Genomic DNA, 23,658 nt, shown 5'->3' with positions numbered 1-23,658 from the left:
TCCGCCGACGCCGCATCCGACGCCGCTTGAGTCCTACCATCTCTACAGTCCGGTTCCGATCATTCCTCCTGTTTATCAGGAATCGGAAGAAGGGGGCGACTGGGAGGGGTTCGAGGACCCTCTGGCTGTTCAGTCACAGCTTTCTCAGGACTGGGCAGATGAACTGGGGGAGGCCAGTGGGCTGGACACCTCGCCAGACACTGGATTCACTTCTCCTCCGACCGTGGCTTCGGAGGAGGGTGCAGCATTTTCTGTGGTGCTGCGCAAGGCGGCCGAGGCCCTTGGGCTCGAGTTGCCTGCCGTGGCTGTGAGGACTAACATCCTCACTGAGGTGCTTCAAACCTCAGCAAGCTCCACTGAGCCTCTGCTGCCGTTCAACGAGGCCCTCACTGACGTTCTGCAGGGCACCTGGTCCAAGCCCTCCACAGTTCCTCCTGTGGATAGGAACGTTGCCAGGCGCCACCGCCCTGCTCCGGGCGACCCCAGTTTCCTGTCCCAACACCCCACCCCCGAGAGTCTGGTTATCCAGGCCTCTACCTCCCAATCCTCCTTCCCGACCGCTCCGCCGGATCGGGATTCCAAGAGACTCGAGCAGTTTGGCAAGAAACTGTTTTCGTCCCTTAGTTTGGGCCTGCGGTCCTTAAATACCGCCTGTCTCTTGGACCGTTATTCCCATTCCCTGTGGGATACGGTGGAGGACGTGCTGCCCCTGTGTCCGGAGGAGGTCCGGACGCGTCTTACCCAGGCTTTGGCCGATGGGAGGGATGCAGCACGGCACGCCATACGATGTGGGCTTGACACCACGGACTCGCTGGGTCGGGCGATTTCGACCACGGTGGCGCTCCGCCGCCACGCCTGGATGCGGTCCACGTCATTTTCCGGGGATGTCCAGACCACCCTCATGGACATGCCCTTTGATGGCACTCGCCTGTTTGGTGAGAAGGCGGACAGTGCGCTGAACCGCTTTAAGGACTCCCGGGCTACGGCCAAGTCCTTGGGCCTCTCGGCTCCGCGGGCGCACACCTCCGCTTTTCGCCCCTTTCGTGGCCAAGGAAGGGGCGCCTCCTCACGCCCGCAAAGCCACCAGCCGCAGAACCAACCTGCGCGCGGTCGCGGACGTGGCTTCCGCCGTGGCGGAAATGGAGGCCGACGTGGTCAGCCCACTTCCACCCCTGCAGCATCCGCCTCAAAGCCCTCCTAGTCCGAGCTTTCAGGCCCATACCACGCCAGTGGGCGGCAGAGTTCGCCATCACCTGCTCCACTGGCGGTCCATAACATCGGACAGGTGGGTGCTGCAAATCGTCCGAAGGGGCTACTCCCTCCCCTTCGAGACGACCCCTCCAGCCATGCCACCGCAGCACCACCGTATCTCGGGGGATCATTTGCATCTTCTCCGCGAGGAAGTTTCGGCTCTCTTGGCCAAGGGGGCCGTCGAGCGCGTTCCGAGTCCAGAAGTAGGTCGTGGTTGTTATTCCCACTACTTTCTGGTTCCCAAGAAGGGCAAAGGGGGCCTACGCCCTATCTTGGACCTCCGGAACGTCAATGCCTTCCTCCGAAAGGAACGGTTCAAGATGCTCACGTTGGCTCAGGTTTTAGCTGCCCTAGACCCTGGAGACTGGATGGTAGCGTTGGACTTGCAGGACGCATATTTCCATATCCCCGTCCTGCCGGCCCACCGGCGTTACCTGCGGTTCACGGTGGGCCAAGAGCACTTTCAGTTTACCGTGCTCCCCTTCGGCCTCACCAGTGCCCCTCGGGTGTTCACGAAAGTGATGGCGGTGGTCGCAGCTCATCTGCGCAGATCAGGGGTTCCAGTCTTCCCCTATTTCGACGACTGGTTGTTGAAGGCGGGCTCGCCCCAGGCAGTCGTCTCCCACCTCCAGACTACGGCGGATCTCCTGCATTTGCTGGGGTTTTCCATCAACGTGCCGAAGTCACACTTGAGTCCCTCTCAGAAGCTCCTCTTCATCGGAGCGGTTCTCGATTCGGCGCAGTTCCGGGTCCATCCACCGGAACAGCGGGTCCGGGATATACCGGCCCTGATTCCCATCTTTCGGCCTCTATCCCGGGTTTCGGTCAGGCTAGTGTTGCGGCTTCTGGGGCTGATGGCTTCCTGCATCCTACTAGTGCATCACGCCAGGCGGCGCATGCGGGCTCTGCAGTGGGACCTGAAGTTTCAGTGGGCCCAGCATCACGGCAACCTGTCCGACCATGTCTTGATCTCGGAGGGCACTGCACAGCAGTTGCAGTGGTGGCTCACGGACCGCGAGTGGGTCAAGGGCAAGAGCCTCTCCCTTCCCCAACCAGAGCATGTCGTAGTGACGGATGCGTCCCTCCTGGGATGGGGTGGCCATATGGGAGAGGCGGAGATCAGAGGCCTCTGGTCTCCGGCGGAGTCTCGTCTCCACATCAACCTGTTGGAGTTGAGAGCGATCCGGCTTGCACTGAAAGCCTTCCTTCCCTCTGTCAGGGGAAGTGTCGTGCAGGTGTTCACGGACAACACCACCGCCATGTGGTACTGCAACAAACAGGGCGGGGTGGGGTCGTGGACCCTTTGTCAGGAGGCTCTGCGCCTCTGGACATGGCTGGAACACCAGGGCGTCACCCTGGTGGTTCAACATCTGGCGGGCTCTCTGAACGCCAGAGCAGACGAACTCAGCCGCCGGTGCATGATGGATCACGAATGGCGTCTGAACTCCGAAGTGGCGCAAGGCCTCTTTCAGCTGTGGGGAGAGCCTTGGTTAGATCTATTCGCCACCGAAGAGAACGCGCAATGTCAGCAGTTCTGCGCGTTGGAATTTCCAAGGCGGCACGAGTGGAGTTGCGGTCTGTTGTACGCCTTTCCGCCTATACCACTTCTGCCCAGAGTGCTGAAGAAGATCAGGCACGACCGGGCCCAAGTCATCTTGGTGGCTCCGGATTGGGCACGAAGATACTGGTATCCCGAGCTACTCAGTCTGTTGACCGATCCCCCGATACGTCTGCCCCTTCGGGAGGATCTTCTGTCGCAGCAGCAGGGGACGGTCCTCCACCCGAACCTGTCCAGCCTCCACCTCCATGCGTGGAGATTGAGCGGCGGCAGTTGATGCCATTTGACTTGCCTCCTGAAGTCTGTGATATCATTCTGGCAGCCAGGCGTCCCTCCACAAAGTCGGTATACGCCTGCTGGTGGAACAAATTTGTGGCATGGTGCACAGCAAAGGCTGTGGATCCCCTTTCCGCCCCTCTTTCTGAGGTTCTCCTCTTCCTTCTTTCTCTGGCCCAGCAGGGCTCTGCCCTGGGCACCCTGAAAGGTTATCTTGCTGCCATCTCCGCCTTCTTGCGGCTTCCTGATCAGCCTTCTCTTTTCAAGTCCCCTGTGGTTACACGCTTTCTCAAAGGCATTACACATACGTTCCCTCCTGTCCCTTTTGTAATGCCTCAGTGGGACTTGAATCTGGTCTTGACATTCCTGATGTGCGCTCCCTTCGAGCCTCTTCACAATTGCCCTCTTCGTCTTCTGACTCTTAAGACTGCTTTTCTGGTAGCCATCACCTCGGCTAGACGGGTGAGTGAGCTCCAGGCTTTATCTTCAAAGCCTCCTTTTCTATCTGTTCATCCGGACAAGGTTGTCCTTCGGCCTCGTCCCTCCTTTCTTCCTAAAGTGGTGACTCCTTTTCACCTTGGGCAGTCTGTCACCTTGCCCACCTTCTTTCCGCCTCCGCATCCTTCCAAAGAGGAAGAGAGGCTCCACCGTCTGGACCCAAAACGTGCGCTCTCCTTTTATCTGGACCGCACAAAACAGTTCCGGGTGGACGACCAGCTTTTTGTTGGGTACGTGGGCGCTAAGAAGGGGAAAGCTGTGCACAAACGGACCATCTCTCGGTGGGTCGTTTTGTGTATAAAACTTTGCTATTCCTTGGCTAAAAAAGACCCTCCTGTTGGGCTGCTCGCCCATTCTACTCGGGCCACTGCGGCTACTACTGCCTTGGGACGGGGAGTCCCTTTGCAGGACATCTGTCAGGCGGCGACGTGGGCTTCGCTACACACGTTTGCCAGGCATTATTGCCTTGACAGCCAAGTCCGGAGGGATGGCTTCTTTGGCCGTTCTGTCCTCCAGGACTTTCTGGTGTGATCTTGGTTTGCAGACCCACCACCGGGGATGGTATTGCTTGGGTATCTATTCTAAGGTGAGGAATCTAACTAACGTGTTTCTTTCAGATGAACAAGTTACTTACCTTCGGTAACGATGTATCTGTAAGAAACATTAGTTAGTTAGATTCCTCACCGATCCTCCCCGTTCTGCGAACTGACATCTAGGGTTAAGGTTATCCTTTTCAGGCCCCTAGATTTTATTTTTGGCACCAGTCTTTGCATGGCTCTGCGTTCCTGGCGCGGAAGGCTATGTACAAGAACTGACGTCAGCGCGCGAGGGCGGCGTCTAAGTACTCCGACGACGTCATCCCGGCGCACGACGCCGACGACGGACGCGGAGCCGCAGACGACGCCTAGCGACGCGCAAGGGGTATTGCTGACGAAAAATCTTCCGGATCCAGTCTGACGCCTGGGGATATTCTAAGGTGAGGAATCTAACTAACTAATGTTTCTTACAGATACATCGTTACCGAAGGTAAGTAACTTGTTCACCTATACCGATGCAATCTGGCATACACCTCAATACGTGTCCATTTGACCGCAATATCAGCCTATCTCCAGAACAGGCAGCACCTCTTTATTCAGAGTGCCTGCCATCAAAGCATTCTTGGAGGACTCAAACGAGTAATCCCTCCACGCCACCCACCAGCTCCAATGTGGAACCTCAACTTGGTCCTCACACGCCTGATGGGTCCACCCTTCGAACCTCTACACTCATGCGAGATTCAATTCCTCACATGGAAAGTAGCTTTCCTAGTAGCAATCACTTCTTTGAGGAGAGTTAGTGAACTCCAGACACTAACCGTTCAAGAGCCATTTATACAGGTTCACGCCAACAGGGTCGTACTACGTACCAACCCCAAATTCATGCCCAAGGTGATATCGCAGTTCCACATAAATCAAACTATTGAACTGCCTGTTTTCTTTCAAAACCCACAAACTGTCGCAGAAAGAGCACTCCATACACTAGATGTAAAGAGAGCCCTCATGTACTATATCGACAGGACTAAAGTCTTTAGGAAGACTAAACAACTTTTCGTTGCCTTTGCCCCACACCACAAAGGTAACGCTATCTCCAAAGCAGGTATAGCCAGATGGATCGTTAAATGTATTCAAATTTGCTATCAAAAGGCTAAACGCACATTAACGATTCCCCCACGAGCCCACTCAACACGTAAGTTAGGGGCCTCCATGGCTTTCCTGGGAAACTTCCCTTTGCATGATATATGTAGAGCAGCCACCTGGTCCACTACACACACATTTACCAAACACTATTGTGTAGATGTGCAATCAAAACAGCAGGCAGCTGTAGGACAGGCTGTTCTCAAAACTCTTTTTCAGACCGCTGCAGCTGGCACTGGTAGCCGCCGCTAATAGGAGGTACTGCTATGTATTCTATGCACAGATATGAATTCAGCAGCCCACATGCCTCGAACTGAATATGCTACTTACCAGTATGCATCTGTTCTTGGCATGTAGGGCTGCTGACATTCATATCGCCCTCCCTCCTCCCCGGCGCCTGTAGCAGCTGCAGCTCTCAGAATTACTGTAAGCATGGTCATCACTTTCTGTATCTACTCCATCACTGCCACAATGGCGAAAAACAATCTGAGGATGGAGAGGATGCCCATGCGCACTGTAGTCCAGGGGAGGAGTCACCTATCCCAGGATACTTCGAAGACTCTTCCAGGACAACAACGTGCAAACATCCGGACCCAACACTAGGCGGCGATCTATGCACAGATATGAATGTCAGCAGCCCTACATGCCAAGAACAGATGCATACTGGTAAGTAGCATATTCAATCTGTAAGAAACATTAGTTAGTTAGATTCCTCACCGACCCACCCATCCTCCCCGTTCTGCGAACTGACATCTAGGGTTAAGGTTGTCCTTTTCAGGCCCCTAGATTTTATTTTTGGCACCAGTGTCGGTCTTTGCATGGCTCTGCGTTCCTGGCGCGGAAAGCTATGTACAAAAACTGACGTCAGCGCGCGAGGGCGGCGTCTAAGTACTCCGACGGCGTCATTCCGGCGCACGACGCCGACGACGGACGCGGAGCCGCAGACGACGCCTAGCGACGCGCAAGGGGTATTGCTGACGAAAAATCTTCCGGATCCAGTCTGACGCCTGGGGATATTCTAAGGTGAGGAATCTAACTAACTAATGTTTCTTACAGATACATCGTTACCGAAGGTAAGTAACTTGTTCTTTACAACCAATCACCATAAGTGTTGTTTGGACTGATACAAGGTGTACACTAGAATTAGTGACATCATATATCAGGCCAACTTCTCACAGGCCTTCCCACCATCAATTAAAAGGAGACTACTACAGGTTCTCACAAACAACACTACCGCCATAGGGTACTGCAAGAGGCAAGGCGGAGTGAAGGCGTGGGTCCTGAGCCAGGAAGCTCTGTGCCTCTGGAAGTTGCTAACTCGCCAGGACTTTTCTCTGGTCTTGAAACAACTGTTAAGATCTTTAAATGCTAGGTCAGACCAATGACTAGCGGATCACGAATGGCTGTTCTACCTGAATGTGGCGCTGGATGTTTTCCAGCAGTAAGGAGAACCTTGGCTAGATCTTTTCGCCTCTGCCAACAGCACGCAATGTAAGAGATTTCTAATATAGACTTCTAACTGCAGATGCCTAACCTCCAGGCATCTGACTACATCAGAACACCTTTGCACTGTAAAATCCTCCAGCATCAACAAGTAGCGTAATGAGCCATCAAGGTTTGTCATGGCTCTCCGTCTCATGCGGACGTGACATCAGTTCCCATATATATGCCACTTGCTCGGCAGGCGTCAGTTCTTTTCTATCTACACCAACTGACGTAGATCCAGAACTTCAACTTACGTTTATTTATTGCAAAATTTTTACTAGAACTTGCTTTTTGTTAAGGGTGTGCAGCATACACCACTCCACCTGCCGAGTTTGCGGAGATTTGCAATTCCCCTTAGAAATGCGAAGTTTGGCAAAAAAGTTAACTTTGCCAACCACCGAGTGGAGTTTACCCACGTTCCGGTGCTCACCCATCTTTAATTAAAAGCCCGGACACGTTGGCTTTTCATGAAAGGCCAAAGGACAGTAAAATACAGAACTTGTTCGCAGGGTAATCCTGCTAATGCACGATTCTGTGACTCATGCGCTCCCTCATACACCATGCTCTACTGCCCTGACCACGCCGTTTATACTCACTGGTGCGTCACGACTTCAGAAGGTATTTGAGGCTGATCTCAAAGAAGCCTGAGTCCTGCTGGCTGGCCATGGCAGCCATATGCAGAGGAGCGTTAGGAGGCCCCAGGCAGGTACCCGCTGCACAGTTTGATATTTGGCACGAGTTAGTGGCGTCAGCAGAGTCAGTCAGAGAGCTACAGCCTACGGCAAATGAGAGCCACCCAGTCCGCCATTGCGTCATGATGAATCATCATGACTCAGGAGTGCTTTGCTTCCTGTGGTTGACTGCAGTGACTGCTGGTGAGAGAGATGCTCATCAGAGTGGAGCCTGCAGAGGAGTACGGAGTGGAAGATGGAGGAGGGCAGCTCAGTGTGGCGGAGGCTGTAGTGCAGTACACACCGTCATTGGGAAGTGTGTTGCCGGAACTTAGAATAGTATTAGTTGCATCCAGCTACACAGGGTGAAGATTAATGTCTGTGTGACCTTGCTCCGCCGTACTCGCGGAACTCGACATAGCAGGGTGGAGCTTTTTGGTCCCTTCACGGAGCTTCGCAGAGTGTGACTCCACGAACTCCTCCTAGCCTTTCTTTTTGTGTGCAAAATGTAATTCACATCATCTGGTCTTAAGCCATGTATGACTTTTAGCCGACAGATGCCGTTTACTGATCCACACAGTGTCTGGGGTGCTTTGGTTCTGGTCACAACGCAGTCATGTTCGTCGTATGCTAAAATGAATAAGAGGGCAATCTGAGACTGTGAAACAAAACTCATAGTAGTGGAAATAAGGAAGTCGAAGCCTCGTTCTCATTCCTGATCGATATCAAGGAGATCTCATTCTCCATCTACAGTTCATTCGAGAGGCAGGACTTTATTGAAATAAGTAAGTTCAAGAAGAGCCATAAGAAACGTAAACAATCAAACATGGTTCGCCTGCTTTACGACACTCCCACCATTCGGGGTCACGTGACGCACGTGGAACTTCTAGACAAAGTTGTTTTCCTGTTATACCACCTTCTGCATTATTTCCATTCTATCTTCCAATGGATAAGGTAGCGATGCCAGACTACCTCCAAACACTTAATAAAGCTATCGACTCTAACTTTTGTGCTATTTCAATATCCGTCTGTTAGACTTTCGAGATCCAAGGATCTCAGGAGAAATCTATCCTTCGCAAGCTCTGCCTCGTAGTTAGGTTTAGAGGCTGATGACCTTGTGTCAGTCAAGCACAGTCATGTTGACATCTCTGCTTTTTGCGCCTCGTCTGATGCCGCAGGCTATTGGCTCAACACTGCAGACTCAATTGCCAAAGTCGGTACCTATGCCATTAGCGCATCCAGTCGTTCTTTCGGACATTTAACCAATGTACTATCTAATATAGTTTATGCTCAGTTCAAACCTGACCAGGACGGGATATCTTTTTTGATGTTGAATTGCAAGATGCAACTGGTAATGAAACATTTCCGGATGTGGGTTTATCTTCTCCTACATCAGTCATAGCCTCTGAGGAGGCAGCATCGTTTGTCACATTTGTTCATAGGGCATCAACAAACAGAGGACATGATTACGATCTAGGCAGATGGGATTCTCTTTCAGAAACGTGATGGATATTTAGTCCTCTGTATTACAAGTTCCATAGGATATAATAGAATCATAATTTGGGGTGGCGGGATATCAGTCATGTTTTTGGTGGAGTAACCCTACCTGCCAAGATCGTAACCGGGCCCAGAGTCATGGATGGAATGCTTTAATTAATCTTAGCCTTTGGCGATCACTTGAGGCCGCATCCCAATCCATTGTTTTCACCCACCATGCCACCTCTGCTTGGATCTGGTCTAATGCAAATCAAACTTGACCATGTTCCAGTGGGAACAGTCCAGTCTGAACTGGTAGAATTCTTTTAACCATCGGTTGTAGGTGGAATAGAAGATTAAGTACAGTACAATAACATGAAACTCCTGAAGGTTTAGACAGTGGAAAACCTATATATGCAAATCAGTCTTGACCGTGATCCAATGGGAACAGTCCAGCCTGAACTGCCAGCAACCTAGGACTGGCTTTGCCCTTATTATGGGCTTATCAGCCAGGTATAGCTTGATTCCAGTGGCACAGTTACCGAGCGACCTGTGTCTGGGCATATCGATCACATTTAAGGCGTCAAAAAACAAAATGATGGCTGGAATGCTTGAATTAATCTCACACTGGATATCCATTTTTCGCCCCCACCAGGCTTTCACACAGCCATATGCAAATTAACCTTGACCCTGCTCCAGTGGGAGCAATCCACCACTAACGGCCAGGTCCTTCCTGTAATGAAATACAAGAATCCAGGTCCGGTTTCACCCTTAATATAGGCTGGACTGCCCATCCTAATCCCCTAGATGACACAGAGGACAACAGGTGTGAGGAACTGGCTGATGCTAGTGAGTTAGACACCTCACTGAACTCTGGCCTGTACTGTAGCTACAGAGGAGGGTGCCTTATTTGGAGTGGTGGTGTGGAGGTCTTAGACTTTCAGTTGCCCTCAGTGGGGAGTCAAGGCTAACGTCTTGACAGAGGCGCTTCAACCGGCAGTTGCCCCCTCCGAACCCTTACTCTTATTTAGTAAAGCCCTTACCGATGTCCTGGTTGGTGCCCACTGCCGTCGCCTCACTCCTGGGGACCTCGATTTCCTTACCCAGCATTCCACCCCAGAGAGCTTCCACTTCCCGAGTGAACCCTGGTGCGTTCCCTACCACTCCACTGGTTAGGGAATCCAAAAGGAAAGGCTGGATTCTTTTGGTAAGATGATGATCTGAAAGAGACACGTTAGTAATAGATTCCTTACCTTAGAATAGCCCCAGGCGTCAGACTGGATCCAGAAAGTTTTGCTTAGCAGTACCCTTGCGCATCAGTAGGTGGCGTTGTACGACTCCGCGTCCATCGCTGGCATCGTAAGCGCCGAGATGACGTCACAGAGACCACTTAGGCGCCGCCATGCGCGCTGACGTCAGTTCTTTCTTTTTCCGTGCCAGCAAGCGCAGATCCGGATAGAGCACGTACATTAGTCACTTTTTGACTACCCTTTTTTGAGACTTTTGTCTCCTCGTCCTCCTTGGTGATACGTAGGGATGCCTGGATTTAAGTCTTGTGGGGCCTGGCGTCGCAATATGTTGTGCCGGATCCCCACGATGTTTGCCTCTACTGCCTGGAGACCGACCACGACTGCCGGGACTGTCTGGCCGTGGCCCCGAAGGCCTTGCGGGAGCGGCGCCGGAAGTTGCTGGAGTCCCGGCACTCGTCCCAGCGACGTTCCAGGTCCCGGGACCATTCCCGTGAACGCTTGCGGGGCCGCAGTCGTCGCTCCTCGGGCTCAAAGTCTTCGGCCTTGGATTCGGGTAAGCGACGACATAAAAAGAAGTCGAAGAAGCAAGTTCGCTCTCCTTCGTCCCCCCCGTCGGTCCTCGGATGTGGACGAGGGGGACAGGGGTTCTGCCCCTGCGGCTCCTCTGGAGCCTGGGAGTCCCGCAGCCTACCCGCCTTACCCGGGTCCATCGACGACTCCCGAACAGGTGCAAGAATTTCTTGCTACCTTGGACCGCCTATTTAGACCTTGGGTTCCTGCCGGTGCGCCTTCGGGCCCCACGGTCCCGTGTCCGGATCCTGTGGGGCCAGCGGATCCAGCTTCGGCACCACAGGATCCTGCGCCGTTGGCTCCAGCGCCACAAGGTCCAGCACTGCCGGCTCCAGTCCCGGGGCCACCCTCGGCTCCTCCTCCGGCAACGCAGTGGGTGCCGTTTGTCCCGCTCTTGCCCCGGTTCCAGGACCATTTCGTTCCTACCTGGGATCCGCATTGGGACACGGCGCCGGCTCGGCCCCGGCCCGACGCCGTATGTTCCTTCTCCGGCTCCAGCTCTGCCGCCGCGGCTTGTTCCCCATGCGACAGAGGTGGAGGACGACTTGGGGGGGGGGGGGGGGGGTCCGAGGACGCTCTTGCCCGTCAGTATGACTCTGGGCAGGATTGGGTAAACGACTTGGAGGATGCCGGCGACCTCGATGTCTCTTCTCACCTGGGGTTTGCCTCTCCCCCGCCTACCATGGAGGAGGGCGCCTCCTACACGATGGTGCTCCGTCGGGCAGCAGAGGTCCTCAACCTCGATCTCCCTACGGTGGCCCTCAAAACTAATCTCCTCACTGAGGTGCTTCAGACAGCGTCCACTTCGTCGGAACCTTTGCTCTCCTTTAACAATGCCCTCACTGACGTCTTGTTGGGCACTTGGTCGCGGCCAGCCACGGGGGCCCCTGTGGATAAGAATGTCACCAGGCGTCATCGTCCGGCGCCTGGTGACCCTGCTTTCCTGACCTCTCATCCTACGCCTGAGAGCCTGGTCATCCAAGCCTCAGAGTGCTTTTCCTACGGACCCGCCGGATAAGGACTCTAAGAAGCTGGAGCAGTTCGGTAAGAGGTTGTTCTCTTCGGCCAGCTTGGGGCTGAGGTCAGTGAACACTGCTTGCTTATTAGGCCGCTATTCCCACGCGGTGTGGCGTACAGTGGCGCAGGTGTTGCCCCAGTGTCCTGAGGAGATCCACGCTGTGCTGACCCAAGCTGTTGCTGAGGGTAAAGATGCGGCTAAGTTCGCCATTCGGTGTGGTTTGGACACCGCGGACTCACTGGGTAGGGCGATTTCTACGACTCTGGCGCTGCGTCGCCACGCCTGGTTGCGAACTAACGGGTTCTCGCCCGATGTCCAGAGCTCACTCATGGACATGCCCTTTGATGGCACTCGCCTGTTTGGCGATAAGGCCGACAGTGCACTGGAGCGTTTTAAGGACTCGCGAGCCACGGCCAAGTCCTTGGGTCTTTCTGCAAAGAGCCCGGCCACTCCTGGTTTTCGTTCCTTTCATGGCCACAGCAGAGGCGCCCAGGCACGTTCCTTCAGCAAGCGTGTACAGAACCAGCCTCAGTGCGGCCGTGGACACGGCTTCCTCAGGGGCGGGTCTGGGAATCAGCGTGGGGGTCAGTCCACTTCCGCCCCCGCTGCTTCTACCTCCAAACCTTCCTAATCCAAGCTTTGTGGAGCACCCCACGCCGGTGGCTGGCAGAATCCGCCACCACCTCCCACACTGGCGCGATATCACATCGGACAAGTGGGTGTTGCAGATCATCCGCAGGGGTTACTCCCTTCCCTTTCAGTCCACCCCTCCAGCCATGCCACCTCGGTGACACCGCATGTCGGGGATCACTTCGTGCTTCTCCAACAGGAAGTCATGGCCCTCTTGGCCAAGGGGGCCATCAAGTGCGTTCCTGGGCCGGAAGTAGGGAGTGGTTGTAATTCCCACTACTTTCTGGTCCCCAAGAAGGACAAAGGGGGCCTGCGCCCCATCTTGGACCTCCGGAACGTCATTCGCTTCCTCCGGAAGTAGAAGTTCAAAATTCTGACTCTGGCTCAGGCCCTGGCTGCCCTGGAGACTGGATGGTAGCGTTGGACTTGCAGGACGCATATTTTCACATCCCCATCCTGCCGGCCCACCGGCGTTACCTGCGGTTCATGGTAGGCCAGGAGCATTTTCAGTTTGCCGTGCTCCCCTTCGACCTAACCAGCGCCCCTCGGTTGATCACGAAGGTGATGGGGGTGGTCGCAGCTCATCTGCGCAGGTCGGGGGTGTCAGTCTTCCCCTACCTCGACGACTGGTTGTTGAAGGCGGGCTCGCCCCAGGCAGTCGTCAACCACCTTCAGACTACGGCCGACCTCCTGCATTTGCAGGTTCTCCATCAACGTGGCGAAGTTACACCTGAGTCCCTCTCAGAAGCTCCCCTTCATCGGAGCGGTTCTGGATTCGGCGCTGTTTCGGGTTTATCCTCCCGAGTAGCGAGTCAGGGATATTCAGGCAATGATTCCGATCTTTCAGCCTCTGTCCCGGGTTTCAGTCAGGATGACCCTCCGGCTTCTGGGCCTGATGCCCTCCTGCATCCTGCTGGTGACACATGCCAGATGGAATATGCGGGCTCTGCAGTGGGACCTGAAGTTCCAGTGGGCGCAACATCAGGGCAATCATGTTCAGGTCGCAGAGGGCACTGCACGGCAGTTGCAGTGGTGGCTCACAAATCGCGATTGGGTCAATGGCAGATCCCACTCCCTTCCCCAACCGGAGCACACAGTGGTGACAGATACGTCCCTCCTGGGATGGGGTGGCTACTTGGGAGAGGCGGAGATCAGAGGCCTCTGGTCTCCAGCGGAGTCCCGGCTCCATATCAATCTGTTGGGGCATCGGGCGATCCGACTTGCACTAAAGACATTCCTTCCCTCTGTTTGGGGAAGTGTGGTGCAGGTGTTCAGACAACACCATCGCCATGTGGTATTGCAACAAACACGGCGGAGTGGGGTCCTGGACCATATGTTAGGAGGCTCTGCGCCTCTGGAAGTGGCTGGAACGCCAAGGCATTACCTTGTTGGTTCAACACCTGGCAGGTTTGCTGAACGCCAGGGCGGACGAACTCAGCTGCCGGTGCTTAATGGATCACGAATGGCGTCTGCACTCGGACGTGGCACAAGGTCTCTTTCTGCATTGGGGAGAGCCTTGGTTAGATCTATTTGCCACCAAAGAAAACGTGCAATGTCATCAGTTCTGTGTTTTGGAATTTCCAAGGCGGCTCTCGCTCGGCGACGCTTTTCTTCGCGAGTGGAGTTGCGGTCTGTTGTATGCCTTTCCGCCTATACCGCTTCTGCCCAGAGTGCTGAAGAAGATTCGGCGCGACCGGGCCCAAGTCATCCTTGTGGCTTCGGATTGGGCACGAAGATACTGGTACATCGAGCTACTCAGCATGGTGATCGATCCCCCGATTCGACTGCCACTTCGGGAGGATCTTCTGTCGCAGCAGTAGGGGACAGTCCTCCCCCCCCCCCCGAACCTGTCCAGCCTCCACCTCCATGCGTGGAGATTGAGCGGCGACAGTTGACAGCTTTCAATCTTCCTCCCGAAGTCTGTGAGGTCATTCTGGCAGGCAGGCGTCCCTCCACCAAGACGGTATACACCTGCCGGTGGAACAAGTTTGTGGCATGGTGCACAGCAAAGTTTGTGGATGCCCTTTCTGCCCCCCTTTCTGAGGTTCTTCTGTTCCTACTATCCTTGGCCCAGCAGGACTCTGCTCTGGGCACTATCAAGGGTTAACATTCGGCCATCTACACCTTTCTAAGGCTTCCAGATCAGCCTTCTCTCTTTAAGTCCCCAGTTGTTAACTGTTTCCTGAAAGGCATTACACACACGTTTCCTCCCGTGCCTTTCATAATGCCTCAATAGGACTTAAATCTTGTCTTGACCTTTCTGATGTACGCTCCATTTGAGCCCCTTCATAACTGTCCTTTATGTCTTCTCACTCTAAAGACGGCTTTCCTGGTAGCTATCACCTCTGCCTGAAGAGTGAGTGAGCTCCAGGCTTTTTCTTCTAAACCTCCTTTCCTTTCTGTTCATCCGGACAAGGTGGTTTTAAGGACCCGTCCTCCTTTCTTGCCAAAGATTGTCACGCCCTTTCACATCAGGCAGACCATCACTTTGCCCACCTTCTTTCCGCCTCCGCATCCCTCGAGAGAGGAGGAGAGGCTCCACCGGCTGGACCCAAAACGTGCGCTGTCGTTCTACCTGCAAAAACAACAGTTGATGGACCGAATGCAGAACAATGTCATACATTCACCCCAGTACAGAGATCTGGGCCTAAATCCATTGTTTTTTTTTGCTCACCATGCCATTCCAGTTTGAACCCAGCCATATGCAAATCAGTCTTGACCCTGTGCCTCGTGGGAACAGTCCAGCCCGAACGGCCAAGCCAGGTCCTCCCTGGACTGGAACCAAGCATCCTAGGACCGGTTTCGGGGTTTCACCCCTCTTCAGCCAGGATAGCTTGATTCCAGTGGCATGGAGAGCAAGGGACCCACTGCTGCTGCTCAATCTCCACGCATGGAGGTGGAGGCTGGACAGGTTCGGGTGAAGGACCGTCCCCTGCTGCTGCTACAGAAGATCCTCCCGAAGGGGCAGACGTATCGGAGGATCGGTCAACATACTGAGTAGCTCGGGATACCAGTACCTTCGTGCCCAATCCGGAGCTTGATCTTCTTCAGCACTCTGGGCAGAAGTGTTATAGGCGGAAAGGCGTACAACAGACCGCAACTTCACTCGCGACGAAAAGCGTCGCTGAGCGAGTGCCGCCTTGGAAATTCCAACGCGCAGAACTGCTGACATTGCGCGTTCTCGTCGGTGGCGAATAGATCTAACCAAGGCTCTCCCCACTGCTGAAAGAGACCTTGCGCCACCTCGGAGTTCAGACGCCATTCGTGATCCATCATGCATCGGCGGCTGAGTTCGTCTGCTCTGGCGTTCAGAGAGCCCGCCAGATGTTGAACCACCAGGGTGACGCCCTGGTGTTCCAGCCATGTCCAGAGGCGCAGAGCCTCCTGACAAAGGGTCCACGACCCCACCCCGCTCTGTTTGTTGCAATACCACATGGCGGTGGTGTTGTCCGTGAACACCTGCACAACACTTCCCCGGACAGAGGGAAGGAAGGCTTTCAGTGCAAGTGGGATCGCTCGCAGCTCCAACAAGTTGATGTGGAGGCGAGACTCCGCCGGAGACCAGAGGCCTCTGATCTCCGCCTCTCCCATATGGCCACCCCATCCCAGGAGGGACGCATCCGTCACTACGACATGCTCCGGTAGGGAGAGGCTCTTGCCCGTGACCCAATCGCGGTCCGTGAGCCACCACTGCAACTGCTGTGCAGTGCCCTCCGAGATCAAGACATGGTCGGACAGGTTGCCGTGATGCTGGGCCCACTGAAACTTCAGGTCCCACTGCAGAGCCCGCATGCGCCGCCTGGCGTGATGCACTAGTAGGATGCAGGAGGCCATCAGCCCCAGAAGCCGCAACACTAGCCTGACCGAAACCCAGGATAGAGGCCGAAAGATGGGAACCAGGGCCTGTATATCCCGGACCCGCTGCTCCGGTGGATGGACCCGGAACTGCGCCGAATCGAGAACCGCTCCGATGAAGAGGAGCTTCTGAGAGGGGCTCAGGTGTGACTTCGGCACGTTGATGGAAAACCCCAGCAAATGCAGGAGATCCGCCGTAGTCTGGAGGTGGGAGACGACTGCCTGGGGCGAGCCCGCCTTCAACAACCAGTCGTCGAGATAGGGGAAGACCGGAACCCCTGATCTGCGCAGATGAGCTGCGACCACCGCCATCACTTTCGTGAACACCCGAGGGGCACTGGTAAGGCCGAAGGGGAGCACGGTGAACTGAAAGTGCTCCTGACCCACCGTGAACCGCAGGTAACGCCGATGGGCCGGCAGGACGGGGATGTGGAAATATGCGTCTTGCAAGTCCAACGCTACCATCCAGTCTCCAGGGTCTAGGGCAGCTAGAACCTGAGCCAAAGTCAACATTTTGAACCGTTCCTTCCGGAGGAAGGCATTGACGTTCCGGAGGTCCAAGATAGGGCGTAGGCCCCCTTTGATCTTCTTGGGAACCAGAAAGTAGTGGGAATAACAACCACGACCTACTTCTGGGCTCGAAACGCGCTCGACGGCCCCCTTGGCCAAGAGGGCCGAAACTTCCTCGTGGAGAAGATTCAAATGATCCCCCGAGATACGGTGGTGCTGCGGTGGCATGGCTGGAGGGGTCGTCTCGAAGGGGAGGGAGTAGCCCCTTCGGACGATTTGCAGCACCCACCTGTCCGATGTGATGGAACGCCAGTGGAGCAGGTGATGGCGAACTCTGCCGCCCACTGGCGTGGAATGGGCCTGAAAGCTCAGACTAGGAAGGTTTTGAGGCGGATGCTGCCGGGGTGGATGTGGACTGACCGCGTCGTCCTCCGGTACCGCCTCGGCGGAAACCACGTCCGCGACCGCGTGCAGGCTGGTTCTGCGGCCGGTGGCTAGGCGGACGTGAGGAGGTGTCCCTTCCTTGGCCACGAAAGGAGCGAAAAGCGGAAGTTTGTGGCCGAGAGGCCCAAGGACGTGGCCGTAGCCCGGGAGTCCTTGAAGCGAGCCAGCGCACTGTCCGCTTTGTCACCAAAAAGGCGAGCGCCATCAAAAGGCATGTCCATGAGGGTGCTCTGGACATCCCCTGAAAAGGACGTGGACCGCAGCCAGGCGTGACGTCGAAGCGCCACCGTGGTAGAAATCGCCCTACCCAGCGAGTCCGTAGTGTTGAGTCCACATCCGATTGCATGGCGCGCTGCATCTCTCCCATCGGCCAGGGCCGAGGAAAGCCGCGCCCGGGCCTCCTCCGGGCACAGTGGCAGCACGTCCTCCAGCGCATCCCACAGAGAGTGGGCATAACGGTCCAAGAGACAGGCGGTGTTCAAAGACCGGAGGCCCAAACTGAGCGAAGAGAACAGCTTCTTACCAAACTGTTCCAGTCTCTTGGAATCCCGGTCCGGAGGAGCGGACGGGAAGGAGGATTGGGAGGTAGAGGCCTGGATAACCAGACTCTCGGGGTGGGGTGTTGGGACAGAAAACTGGGGTCGCCCGGAGCAGGGCGGTGGCGCCTGGCAACGTTCCTATCCACAGGAGGGACTGTGGAGGGCTTGGACCAGGTGCCCTGCAGAACGTCAGTGAGGGCCTCATTGAATGGCAGCAGAGGCTCAGTGGAGCATGCGGCAGACTGAAGCACCTCAGTGAGGATGTTAGTCCTCACAGCCACGGCAGGCAGCTCAAGCCCAAGGGCTTCGGCCGCCTTGCGCAGCACCACAGAAAAAGCTGCACCCTCCTCCGAAGCCACAGTCGGAGGAGAGATGAATCCAGTGTCTGGAGAGGTATCCAACCCACTGGCCTCCTCCAGTTCATCTGCCCAGTCCTGTGCAAGTTGGCTCTGAAGGGCCATAGGGTCATCAGACCCCTCCCAGTCGCCCCCGTCATCCGATTCCTGGTAAACAGGAGGAATGATCGGAGCCGGTCGATAGACCATATGTGTCTCCAGCGGCGTCGGATGCGGCGTCGGGCGGTGCCGCATCGGCGTCGGGACCGGACAGGGGCTGAACCGGGGATCGACGTCGACCGGAGCCGGGGTTGGTATCGGCGCCGGCGGAGGAGCCGTAACGAGGTCGACGGGGGCCCAGGCTCGGGCCCCTCGGGGACCTACGGCGCCGGGGCCGGAGCCGCCGGCGAGGTCGCCCAGTCGAGTCCGCGGGGCCCGAAGGCGCGCCAGCGGGCGTCGACGGCGGGGCCAGGATCCTCATGGCCGAGAGGAAGGCACTGACCTCCGCCGGCGTCGCGTCAGTCCCAGGGACCGTCGGGTATGGGGACTTGCGCGGCTCCTGCGGAGCCACGGGGGTGGAACCACCCGGACCCTCGGCCGAGTCGCGCGACCGGCGAGGGGAGACCGAAGAGCGGTGTCGCTTCTTGGAGTGCCTCGACTTACCCGAAGACTTCGAGCCAGACGAGTGACGATGTCGAGTGCGGCTCCGTGACCGATCCTTGGACCTCCTCCTGGACCGGGATCGAGAGTGACGCGGAGCCGAGTGGCGAAGCTCGAGAAGCTTGCGGGACCGCTCCCACCTAGCTTTCGAGGTCAGGGCCATACAATCGGAACACCGTACAGGCACCGGCGGTGATGATCGGTCACTGACATCAGTCGGTGACAGTCGTCGCAGGCCTTGAAACCAGGCATCCTACCGGCACCAGAGTCGAGAATTGACCAAAAAGAGTCAAAAAAGTTAGTCAAAAATTGACTAAAGGGGTAGCTCTCCCGGATCTGCGCTTACTGGCGTGGAAAAAAGAAGAACTGACGTCAGCGCGCGAGGGCGGCGTCTAAGTACTCCGACGTCATTCCGGCGCACGACGACGGACGCGGAGCCGCAGACGACGCCTAGCGACGCACAAGGGGTATTACTGACGAAAAATCTTCCGGATCCAGTCTGACGCCTGGGGATATTCTAAGGTGAGGAATCTAACTAACTAATGTTTCTTACAGATACATCGTTACCGAAGGTAAGTAACTTGTTCTTCTTGCATGGCTCTGCGTTCCTGGCGTGGAAAGTCGTGTACAGAACGGACGTCAGCGCGCACGGGTGGCGCCTAAGTAGTCTCTGTGATGTCATCTCGGCGCTTACGACGCCAGCGACGGACGCGGAGCCGCACGACGCCACCTACTGACGTGCAGGGGAACTGCTACAAAAACTTTCCGGATCCAGTCTGAAGCCTGGGCATATTCTAAGGTAAGGAATCTTTCCGGATCCAGTCTGAAGCCTGGGCATATTCTAAGGTAAGGAATCTATCAGTAACTAATGTCTCTTACAGATATATCGTTACACAAGTAGTAACTTGCGCTTCTCTTCCATCAGCCTAGCACTGCAGTCGGAAACACTGTGTGCCTCTTGGACCAATACACCCATACGATCTGTGATTCAATTTCACAAGTGCTTAGGTTGAGAACCACTGGCTTTTCGGGGAAAGCCCAAGCTTTGCTCATGGCCATGCCCTTTGATGGCTCTCGCTTTTTGGTGAGAAGGTAGACTCTGCGCTGGAGCTCGTTAAGGATAGTAGAGCTATGGCCAGGTGCTTTGATTCATTCATGGCTTCTCACCAACCCCAGTCTGCCTTGTGCTCCTTTCGTGGCTACGGAAGGCGCTTCCAGCCACTTTATTCCCACCCAGCAACCAAGGCTTTCCAACCTTTTTGTGGCCTAGAACGCGGCTCCCACAGACCAACTGGGACCACTAGCCAGAAGTCGTCCCAGTCCACAACTCTGCAGCCTCATAACTCGTACACCTTTAGTTTGTTCTCTTACCAACCTGGGGATCCAGTGGGGGGCACGATATGCCATCACCTTCATGACTGACAGTTGATAACAAGAAGCTTACCCTAGCTCAGGCAGTTTGAGGGCCTATCATCCCGAATGGCGAGGCCAGGATAGTCAGGCTAGGACACAGATGTTTTGGCCTCTATCCTGTAAATCGGTGAAACTGACTCTGAGGCTTTTTGGCCTCATGGCCTCCTACGTCCTGCTAGTGACACATCTATTGGCATATGGAGGCTCTGAAGTTTGACCTAAAGTTCCAGTGGGCACAACATCAGGGGAATCTCTCCAACTTGGTCCTGATCTCGGAGGGAACTGCAAAAGACCAGCAGTGGTGGCTGATGAACTGGGATTTGATCAGGGACAGACCCCTCTCCCTTCCTCAACCGGAGCTGTCCGTAGTGACAAATGCATCATTTTTGGGTTGACAGGTCCTATGGGAGAGGTGGAGATCAGAGGACCCTAATCTCTGGCGGAGTCTGAGCTCCACATAAACCTGTTGGAGTTTTGGACAATCTGACTGGAATTGACAGCCTTGCTCCCCTACTTAAGGGGAAGGCTGGTGCAGGTGTTAACGGATAACACCACTGCTATGTGGTACTGCAACAAACAGGGCAGGGTGGGGTCATGGACTCTTTGTCAAAAGACCCTAACTATGGACATGGCTGGAACATCAGGGCATTTCCCTGGTGGTTCAACAGCCGGCTGACTCTCTGAACGCCAGAATGGACAAACTCAGCCATCCATGCCTAGCAGATCACAAATTATGTCTCCATCCAATGGTGGCGCAAGGCCTTTTTCAGCAGTGGAGAGAGCCTTGGTTAGATCTGTTCGCCGCTGCCAAGATTGCGCAATGTCATCAGTGCTGCACACTGGAGTTTTAAAAGCCACTCGCTCCGAGAGGCTTTTAATTTCTAGTGTAGCCCCAGCGCCTGTACACCTTTCCGCCCATACTACTCCTGTCCTGAGTTCTCAAGAAGATCAAGACCGACGGTGCACAAGTAATCCTGGTGGCTCTGGACTGGGCTTGGAGAGTCTGAAATCCCAAGCTATTGAGCATGGCCATCAGTCCTTCAGTCATGCTTCCCCTTCAGAGGATCTCCTGTCGCAGCATCAGAGGAGGGTTCTCCACCCGAACCTGTCAACGCTCCACCTTCTTGTGTGGAGAGTAAGCGGCGACAGTTGACAACTTTTGACCTTCCGCTAGAAGTCTGTAATGTTATTTTGGCAGCTCAGCATCCCTCCACCAAGATGGTATCATCCTGCTGCTGGAGCAAGTTTGTGGCATGGTGTACAAAGAGGTTGACCCTTTATCTGCACCCCTTTCTCAAGTTTGTCCTTACCCTGGCCCAGCAGAGCTCTGCATTAGGCATGTCAAAGGGTTATTTAGCTGCTATCTACGCCTTTCTGCATCTGCCAGATCAGCACTCCCTTTTCAATTCCACTATTGTATATAGGCTCCTTAAAGGTCTTCAGCATGTTGTTTCATTTAGCTCCCTTCGTTATGCCGCAATTGGACCTCATTTTGGTTCTCACTTTTCTGATGTGTGCTCCCTTTGAGCCGCTTCATAACTGCCTTGTTAGGCTCCTCACCATCAGGACAGCTTTTCTGGTGGCAATTCGATCTGCCTGGAGAGTTAGTGAGCTGCAGGTGCTGTCTTCTCAACCTCTGTACATCTAGTTTTTTACCCAGACAAACTGATCTTTCAGTGTCTAGCATCCTTCTTACCAAAGGTAGTCACTACATGTACACCAGTCCATCACCTTGCCTGCCTTTTATGCGCCACCTCATACCTCTAAGGAAGAGGAGAGACTCCACCGACTGAACCCAAAAAGAACTTTGTCGTTCCATCTTAACCGCACACGACCAATTCGGTTGGACTATCAACTCTTTGTGGTGTATGTTGGATCCAAGAAAAAAAGACTGTGTAGAAACGAACCATCTCCCGTTTGAATGTGCTCTGTATTCAGATCTGCTACACAATGGCCAAGAAGCAAACCTGTGGAGGGTTTTCATGCTGATTCTACCAGAGCAAAGGCTGTGACCACTGCGTTAGCTCACGGAGTTCCGGTCCTAGTCATCTGTCAGGTTGCAACATTAGCTTCGCTGCACGTGTTCACCAATCAATACTGCATGGACAGTCCAGTCCATCGGAATGGGCACTTTCCTGAACCGTCCGGCAGAACTTTCTAGTTTAAATCAGGCTAGCAGACCCTGCTTCGCGGAGATGTTGCTTGGGTATCTATTCTAAGGTATGGAATCTGTGGTTAAAAGCCTCTATCAAATGAGCAAGTTACTTACCTTTTACAATGCATTATTTGGTGGAGACTCTTATCTAGCTGCAGATTCCTTACCAAAGCCACACTGCAAACAGATTTTTTGGCATGGTAAGTCGCAAGCGCGCTGGGGTGGTTCCCATGTAGGCACCGCACACGTATCTTCCAGCATGGTCGACTCCATGCAGAGCTGAATGATGCCACTTACCTGTGAGCAGGGGTACTTCTCACAAAAATGTCCAAATCCAGTCTGATGCCTGAGGACAATTCTAAGGTAATTAATCTGTGGCTATATAGTCTCACCCAGATAAGGTGTTACCGAAGGTAAGTAACTTGTTCTTCAAGTTTAATATTTAACATAAATCTATCTCTCATTTCAGTTTGCTAGTTTTGATTGTTTTGAACACATCTTATAAGCATATTAATTTTCTTTTCTTTTTTGTGTAGCACTGGAAAGTTCTTTTAAACATTTCAAGAATATTAGTGCATCAAGCACCTCCATCCAAGCAATCTCCACTCTTCTAAGCACCAGAAATAACCTGTCAACAGACAGTTCGGTTAAAGAAAAACAAAATAAAGATAAAACAAAGATGTGCTTAAGCAATAAACAAGGTACAGCAGATTGTTTTCTCCAAATTAGTATAAAAAGAGTTTTGATATAGCATTATCTGATGTATTATTGAAATGTTTATTTGCCTGGCACCATTTTACCTTTTTAATCCTCCTCCGTTGGGTGTTCTGTTCTTTTCCGGAGTTGCTCACCAATCAGAGATAATAATTGAAGCAGCAAAAAGAATAAGGAGTTTCTGATGGATACATCTGCCAGTGGATTCCTCACCTTGTGAATATCCCCTGCGCCAGCATTCCACTGAACTTTTTTCCCCAGCTCTCTACGTCGACGTGGACGTCATAGTGCTTCGGCTCCGCTCGCGACTTCATATGACGTCACCGGAGCCCTAAGAGAGCCACGTCGGCGTGATGACGTCAGTTCCCTTTTTTCCGCGCCGTCGATGCGTAACGGTTTTCCAGCACTCTCCTGCTACTTTGAAGTCTTGTAGTGGGTTACTGTTTCTGGATTTGCCAGGTCTTCGACTAGGAAGTCAGGTTTCAAACCTTGTAGGGAATGTGGGGGCCACATGTCAATGACTGACCCCCATGAAGATTGTATGTGGTGCCTTTCTTCTGACCACGACGTGGAGGACTGTTCCAGCTGCAGGAGAATGAACCCCAAGGCCTTGAAGGAGAGAGAGGCGAAGCTCTTCATGGCCAAGGCGAAGAAGGAAAAGAGGGGTAGGAAGAAGG

At 54.2% G+C, this 23,658-nt stretch overlaps 1 protein-coding gene across 4 annotated transcripts in view; it reads left to right on the top strand.

Moving 5' to 3' along the window:
* Positions 1 to 23,658, top strand: part of PHIP (PHIP subunit of CUL4-Ring ligase complex) — a 1,862,070-nt gene that overhangs the window by 1,657,682 nt on the left and 180,730 nt on the right. For all 4 annotated transcript variants that reach the window (XM_085610989.1, XM_085610988.1, XM_085610991.1 and 1 more), the window contains exon 40: positions 22,804 to 22,968. In XM_085610989.1, the coding sequence (XP_085467115.1) occupies positions 22,804 to 22,968 (165 nt within the window). The remainder of the gene's footprint in view (positions 1 to 22,803; positions 22,969 to 23,658) is intronic.

Source organism: Triturus cristatus, chromosome 6 (genome assembly GCF_964204655.1).
Source record: "Triturus cristatus chromosome 6, aTriCri1.1, whole genome shotgun sequence".
NCBI lineage: Eukaryota > Metazoa > Chordata > Amphibia > Caudata > Salamandridae > Triturus > Triturus cristatus.
This window is presented reverse-complemented; position numbering and strand designations above follow the sequence as displayed.